The sequence below is a fragment of the Cyprinodon tularosa genome, unplaced genomic scaffold (assembly GCF_016077235.1).
Source record: "Cyprinodon tularosa strain WSP-4 unplaced genomic scaffold, ASM1607723v1 ctg298, whole genome shotgun sequence".
NCBI lineage: Eukaryota > Metazoa > Chordata > Actinopteri > Cyprinodontiformes > Cyprinodontidae > Cyprinodon > Cyprinodon tularosa.
The window spans coordinates 1426504-1434507 of record NW_024039005.1 but is presented as its reverse complement, the minus strand read 5'-3'; the positions used below and the strand labels follow the sequence as shown (position 1 = coordinate 1434507).

Genomic DNA, 8004 nt, shown 5'->3' with positions numbered 1-8004 from the left:
TGTAGGTCTATCCAATTGAGTGCAGAGGCATTTTTTTTCCTGGTTCGTTCGAAACACGCCCCATAATCACAGCTCTATGGAGCAGCATCAGACTCATTCTGACTAGAATTGAGTAGGACGACGTCAGGCTAGTCTTTAACAGGATGGGAAGAGAAACGTCTTGGAAACAAAGTCCAATGGGTTTTTTTTTTTTTTACTTTTTTGGAATGATTTTGACCTGGATGACTGAGAATCTTTACCAGCATACTTCCTAAATAAAAAGAAAAATTAAAAAAGTACAAAATGGATGAGAGTGGCCACACATGATGCTGATGTTGTTACACCGTAGGCACAATCAAGCTTTGCTAAGTTTGCATTTTCTCAACTCAACACGGTCAAACTAGAAGCACAGAGATAAACATACGACTCGCTCACATAAACCAGGCAGCAGCACAAGGAGTTCGTCTATCAAAAAGGTAGAAAACGGTGTCACCATGCACTTTATACATTTGTTCATCAAAGTCACAGAATGGATGTAAACACCCTTCACAACAAGTGATCTGAAACAAGTTCTCTTCCTTACAGTTCATGAAGTGCCTCTGAATGTCAGGGAACATGCTTTAACAGTGATATACAGTTATTTTATAAGAGCAGTGTCACTTTTTTTGTTGTTTTTTTTTGGTAGCCACATCACCAGAATCACTCGGCAACAGGTAAACGTCAAGTGCCACACATATGGATCTCTGCTGAAGGCGACGATAGAGAGAAGGAAACACGCTGCCATGCTGTCAAAGCAAAGTGCTAGCTGCCACACAGAGAGAGAGAGGCTGCAGGGCTTGGGGCTGAGAGTGAGCAAGGGTGATCTGCATAGTAAACATTACAATTGCAAAGGTTTTCCCCAGTGAAGCCATGACAGGGCACAGATCCAAGGGCAACCGGCTGGATTGAGCTGGGTGACGGATTATAGAGAGGAGAGGAGAAAACAACAAGGGAAGAGGATCTCAACTGGATGTCTTTGGTGTAGAGAATCTATCAGCAGTGCAAAGCTAGACCCTCGAAGCTGAAATATGTAAATAAGCAGTGTGGGGGGGGGGGGGGGGGGGGGGGGGGGGGGGGGGCAGGTTGTGCCTGTGAGCTGAGTGATGAGCTGTGGACACATCGGAGGAAGCTCAGGCTAAGGCCACTCATGGTGATAACGTCTCCCGTTTTTCTTTCGCTCTGTCTGGAGATGTTCTAGTTCTGCTTCGTACATCATCTCCTGCATCAGGTACTTCTCCCTCCTCATGCAATCACATAGGTCCTTCGGCATGTCCGGAATGAGGTACGCTATGAAGGACTTGATGCCAAACACCAGGTGCTGTAAAAGGTATAAGAAATGATTTATACACTGAGAAACCTTAAAGTGTTTCTGCAAACTTTTGTTGTGTTTAAAGGTAGAAACAAATGGTGCTTTGCAATAGTAATCCCACTAGAGAGCTTGTTTCACACTTGCCTGATTTAGCACCTTAAAATTGAAATCATTCTATTGTGGTCTATTCAATTCTATTCAGTTTATTTCTATAGCTCCAATTCACATCATGTCATCTCAGGTCACTTTCCAGTTCACCAGATCATCCAGTCAGATTGATTCAACGTTTTCTATCTAAGGAAAACCAGCTGATTGCATCGACTCATTGACTCTTCAGCAATCCCTCACACTAAGCATGCTTGTAGCAACAGTGGAGAGGAAAAACTGGTTCAACTGGTTTTCCCTAGAAAACTTTGAATCAATTTGACTGGATGATCTGGTGAATTGTAAAGTGCATTGAGATGACATGTGTTGTGAATTGGCGCAATGTACGTACATAAACTGAATTTAATTGAACATGACCTGAAACACCTCAAGGTGAAACATTATGGTGGAAACATCATGCAAAGTGGGATGGAGCACCTTCAAGCAGATAGTGATGTTAAAATAGCCAAGTTAAAGTAAAGATATAAATCAAACTGATGATTCAGGGCAAAACTGGACACTTTCCATGACATCAGATGAGCTTAGGCAGTTTTGCAAAGATTTATTGTAACGTTTTTAGTCTCTAGATGCACAAAATTGGTAGTGAATACTAATCCTGTAATCTATTCATTCATTGGGGGCTTAAAACAAACACAAGGCATACTTTCTTGTCTTTCCATTTGCAAACAAAACCCCCCAACATGTAAAATTTCCTTTCACTTTTAGAGTTGATGCACTATTTCGTTTTGGTCTAATGCAGAACATTTTGGGGTTGCATCATGAAGAAATGTCCAAAAGTTCAATGGGTCAGACTTTTTGACACACCTATTGAGTTCACTAGTTTATAAAGCATCAGATATATGATAAACTTCATGGATATGATCTAATAAAGCAATAAAAAGTCACCTAAAGCAGGACTCTGATGTTTTTAATTTAATAACAGCATAAAAAGACATCTAAAGCTGCTAAAAAATATTAAAGTCATATGCTGTGAGGGGATTTGGCTTTAGCTGCTTGGCTTTAATACGGATACATGCAGAGAAAAGCGGGGAGACGGACCTCAAAGACGATGATGAATGCCAGCCTGGCAGCCAACACATGCCAGAACTGCAGGGTGAACTCGTAGGGCACCAAGCTCCAGGGCGGCGCTCTGTAGTCTCTGTACCTGCAGTATCTGACCTGGCTGTTGTTTTTCAGCTCCCACATGTCAAACACAGACAGGCTGCTGTTCATGTAGCCTCGCAGGCACCTGAGAGGACGGCAGGAAACCATCACATCTCACCTTCTGCACCCGCAGGTATATTTAAGCTGGGAACACTGAATAATGCTTACTCATCTGCATGGTGGGGCCCCTTGTCCACACAGGGGCCGTATTTGAAGGCGTAAACAAAGCGGGGGATGTAGTCCGAGGTTATAGCGATGACGAAGGCATTGGTGATGACTGCCAGGACGCCGATGCCTTCTAGAATCCCATGCCAGATACCTGTGGAAAATAAACTTCTTCTAGAACTTTATTCATCATAAAAAGAAGCTGCAAAGGTTAAAAACTTTAATGAGGGAGAATGAATCATATTATTTCAGCCGTCTGTTTCGTTCTTATTAGTGCAACAGTAATTAGTTTTAGCTAAAGGGGAACAAAAACATAAATATGACCTGGCTGAGCTTTCCCTGGGCTGCTTTGTCTCTTTTGCAGTTAATGTGGTTTCCAACTGAGCTCTAAGCAAACCCTTTATCCTCTCTTTGCACAAAATGCTGCATTGCATAATAACTGAAAAAACATTGAATAAAGAAATAAGGCATGTCTGTGTTAAATTAGGGTCAGACTTTCAGTAAATGTGCTTTTAAACATTAATTAATTCTGGATACACTTTGCTGGTTATACACTGGAAAAAACATCTAAAAATAAGTAAAAATGTCTTAAATTAAGTGTATTTATCCTTAATTTGAGTAGGTAAATTAGATAGTTCGCCAATGGAATGAGTATTTTTACTCTTAATATAAGATAATTAGATAATATGCACTTGAAATAAAACAATTTAATTGTGTTTTCTTATTTTAAATCTAAATTGTCTTGTTCCATTGGCAAAATGTCTCTTTTACCTCCTCAATTCAAGAACAAATGCACTTATTTAAAGAAAAAATTACTTTTCTAGATTTTGATTTTTTCCAGTGCAAAAGAGTCAAAATTTCTTAAATAAAGTGTATTTATCCTGAATTTGAGTAGGTAAATGAGATCGTTTGCCAATGGAATGAATATTTTTACTTAGATAATTAGATAATATGCACTTTAAATAAGACAATGCAATTGTGTTTTCTTATTTTAAGTGTAAATTATCTTGCTCCTTTATCTAAATGTCTCTTTTACTTCCTCAATCCGAGAACAAATGCACATATTTTAAGAAAAAATTACTTTTTGATTTTTCTCCAGTGTAGCAGGGGGATCTGTTTGTTGCAGATCTCACACTGCAAAAAATAGAAATCTAAGTAAGTTTATTTTTCTTTAAAAAAAAGAGCATTTCTTTCTTGAATGAAGCAGCTAAGTGATACACTTTGCCAATGGAATAAGGCAATTTACATCTGAAATAAGAAATAACAATTGCATTGTCTTATTCCAAGTGGATATTATCTAATTATCTTATTTTAAGAGTAAAAATACTCATTCCATTGGCAAATCTTATCATTTACTTGCTTGAAATATGCTAAATACACAAATTTTAAGACATTTTTACTCGTTTCCAGATCGTTTTTGCAGTGCAGTGGAGCAGAGGAGGGATGGCGTTTTTAATCTTACACTGCAAAAACAATCTAGAAATAAGTAAAAATGTCTTAAATTAAGTGTATTTACCCTTAATTTAAGCGCGTAAATAAGATGATCTGCCAATGGAATGAGCATTTTTACTCTTAAAATAAGATAATTAGATAAAATGCACTGGAAATAAGGCAATGCATTTGTTTTTTTCTTATCTTAAATGTAAATTGTCTTGTTCCATTGGCAAAGTTTCTCACTTACCTCCTAAATTCAAGAACAAATGCACTTAATTTAAGGAAAATTGACTTATCTACATTTAGATTTTTTTCCAGTGTAAGGGGAAGAGAGAGCTGGTGGGGTGGAAGGAGCAGCATATGGCTGCACAGAGGGGACAGGATGTAGAGATGTGTCCATCTCCATACGTTTGACTGCTTCTGGTAACGTCAAAAAATTCCTCTTTTCATTGATTGATTCAAAAGGTTTTTTTCTATTTTGTTTTGTCTATTTTTTTTTTGCATTTTAATGTGTTAAAAAAAACATCTTTAGGATGCGGTATTGTGAGGTTTTGTTGTTGGCAAAACAGGTTGAAGGGACTAAAGCTAAGAGGACATGAATTGAGGACAGCAGTAGAGGATGTAGAATATAGAATATGGGAGAGGAGGTTTTGTCTCTAACCCCAAAATAGCTTAGAGTCTTAAAGTAAGAGAGCGAGGCAGTAACCTATATCTGTTGCCCGCGCCGGCATGGGCCTCCTCCACTGAGTGACGAACTTGTAGGCATCCAGGCGAATCTCGATGATGTTGTTTAGCAGAGCAAGGAGAGGAGCCAGAGGGAAAGCTGCGACAAAAATGGTGGTGAACCCAAACTGGAGAACTGCAACAGAAAAGAAGTGTTTGTTCTTTAATGGCTCATTGGTTTTATAGCCTTTCAGTTTTTACATTATCCTAAAGATTTTAGCATGAAAAACGCTGTTGAAGATTCTCAGTGATCCAGGTCATTATTTTTTAACATTTTTGGAATTTAGCATAAAACATTCAACTTAAAATATTTCTGCAGAGGTTATGTTTTACCATTTTCTTTTTTCTTTTTTGGCTTCTTGAATTGGTTTAATTCATCAATTTGAATCTGGTCCTTAAAGGCAGAGTTTGTGATCTCAGATTATTTTTTTTCCACAATAAAAAAGATAGAAATATTTGTTTCAGCGCTCCATTCTCAGCATGTGACCCACAGCTCAAATTTTAATTATCATTTAAACATCAGAGAAATTCACAGTATTTAGATTTTTGAATAAATAGGCAATAAGCAGCAGGTGTTCAGTCAGTTTACATTAAATTTTATAAAGGGTTGTAAAGCAAATGGGTATCAACAAAATAAAGAAGTCCATAATTTCCCTTTGCGATTAATTACATTTTCTGATTCTAATTGATCAAGGAAAAAAAATCAGCTTTATTTCTTTTTTTTCACAAATTGAATTGGAAATGTTTCCATAATTGTTTTGTTTTCCATGAGAAGAGCGGTGCAACGTTTTACCCATTTCCAGATATTCATCCACCAGGCCGTGTGCATTCACTGGCTGCAGATTCCAGTCTTTGTCCCACTGTGGCAGCTGAGTTTTATTCTCCACATTCTGGCCTCCGCCGCCTCCTTTCTTCATTTTCCTGCGAGACCACCAGTTTTGCAGCAAGCTGAGGATGCAGGAAGCAGCGTGTCATCCCAAAGTAATTATTTATACATCTTCATTATTCTATCTCTATTCTCCCACTCTGCAGAATCTGTTAGTTCAATCTCTAACGTTCTGCTCTCTCTGCTTTTTCTCATAGTAGCTTCATCTGGTCTGTTCCTGTTTGGCTGTGACTCCATCCTGGAGAGAAATATCAGCTGTGCTGCTGCCATCAACACCTTTGTTTCTAGATGTTGGAGCTTGGCCTGTTTTCCAGTGTAGTCCTGTTTCTCTGACTGTGACTAACTGGATGTGCTCTCTTCATCCTCTGACATGGGAGCTGGCTCGGAGCTCGTCTGCCTGCACTGGACAAAAATCGAAATCTAGAAAAGTCCTTTTTTCTTAAAATAAGTGCATTTGTTCTTGGATTGAGGAGGTAAAAGAGAAATTTTGCCAATGGAACAAGATAATTTACACTTAAAATAAGAAAATACAAAATATTGTATCTATGCTTCTTTTTCTATGTCTGCTTCTGTCTCCTTGAACCCCAGTGGGCCTCAGCAGATGGCCGCTCACACTGAGCCTGGTTCTGCTGGAGGTTTCTTCCTGTTCAAAGGGAGTTTTTCCTCTCCACTGTCGCTACAAGCATGCTTAGTGTGAGGGATTGCTGAAGAGTCAATGAGTCGATGCAATCAGCTGGTTTTCCTTAGATATTAAACTTTGAATCAATCTGACTGGATGATCTGGTGAACTGGAAAGTGACCTGAGATGACATGATGTGAATTGGAGCTATAGAAATACACTGAATAGAATTTAATTTCTGACTATGGAGGCTTTAAAAAACAGATTTGATGTTCATCTTTTTCTCCACATGTCAAAGATTAAAAAGACAAAAAATAATGGAGTTAATGCATAAATTGGGCTGGTAGTTTAAATCATTTTCGTGTATTTTGAATGCAAACAAAGTGTGCAGTTGTAATGATGTTTTACATACGGATATCCAAGCTCCATGAAGTTGTTCCAGATCTGTTTGAAGAACATGATGACTCCCATTTGCAGGCACAGATCAATCAAACAGCCGCTGGGGTGACACTTGAGAAACAAATAACAGTTCATGATAAACTGTGACGTCTATATTCTCAAACATTGTAATTCAACGTTATGAGCTAATCCTTAGACACAGACTGCCTCCCGTTCTTATTTCTGATCATTAGAGTTGAACATCTGAGTTCTTCTGGGGCAGGAAAAATGGTTTCCCACAGAAACAAGTGGGCGGATCATTACAAAGACGATTCACCTCCTGAATATTTCCTAACGCAGAGAGTGATGATCAGCTCAGTCATTTCGAAAAATAATCGCAGCAGCACTCACCTCCTCCAGCCTCCATCGATTGAAGAGTTTGTTGTAGTTTCCAGGCCTGCCGGCAAACCTGAACACATTGAGGAGAGGAAAATAATGCTGATGGCGTCATGGTAGACTTAAAATTACCAGTGGCGGTTCTAGACCAAATGTTCCACGGGGCCAGAAGGGGGCCAGCATGTTTTCATTGGGGCCCAGAAAAGCACGAAATAAAAAACAGGGCAAGGATTTAAATATATGAAGAGAGCTGCATGATGGGAAATTTCTTTTCAATTAGGTTCAATAAAAATTCTATGTCTTATAAGGTTAATATACATAATGGCCGCGGGAAGTGGGGGTGCTAGGGGTGAAAAATAAGTAAGAAATACTTTCCACAATTTATACATTTCTTATGAATATTTCTGGAAACTTTATTGACATTTCATTATTTTGAGGCCTAATCATAACAAGTTCTCAAATTCTTCTTTGTGATTTAATAATCTAGTAATTAATTAATTGTTAACTGAAGTTTAGAGACTGTAAAATATGCACTGCAAAAATTATCTAAAAATTAGTAAAAATGTCTTAAATTGAGGGTATTTACCCTCAATTTGAGCAGCCAATGGAATGAGTATTTTTATTTTTAAAATAAGATAATTAGATTATATGGACTTAAAATAAGACAATGCAATATTTTTTTTCGTATTTTAAATGTAAGTTGTCTTGTTCCATTGACAAAGTCTCTCACATCCTTAATTATTTTAAGAAAAAATGACTTATTTAGTT

The 8004-nt window shown here is 37.9% G+C and overlaps 1 protein-coding gene across 4 annotated transcripts in view; it reads right to left on the bottom strand.

The window, feature by feature from the left end:
* Positions 1–1090: 1090 nt before the first annotated feature.
* Positions 1091–8004, bottom strand: part of ano3 (anoctamin 3) — a 100175-nt gene continuing 93261 nt past the window's right edge. For all 4 annotated transcript variants that reach the window (XM_038291265.1, XM_038291266.1, XM_038291268.1 and 1 more), the window contains exons 19-25: positions 7252–7309; positions 6875–6972; positions 5751–5905; positions 4941–5093; positions 2804–2954; positions 2531–2720; positions 1091–1336 (exon numbers count right to left, since the gene is read on the bottom strand). In XM_038291265.1, the coding sequence (XP_038147193.1) occupies positions 1154–1336; positions 2531–2720; positions 2804–2954; positions 4941–5093; positions 5751–5905; positions 6875–6972; positions 7252–7309 (988 nt within the window). In that variant the 3' untranslated portion in view covers positions 1091–1153. The remainder of the gene's footprint in view (positions 1337–2530; positions 2721–2803; positions 2955–4940; positions 5094–5750; positions 5906–6874; positions 6973–7251; positions 7310–8004) is intronic.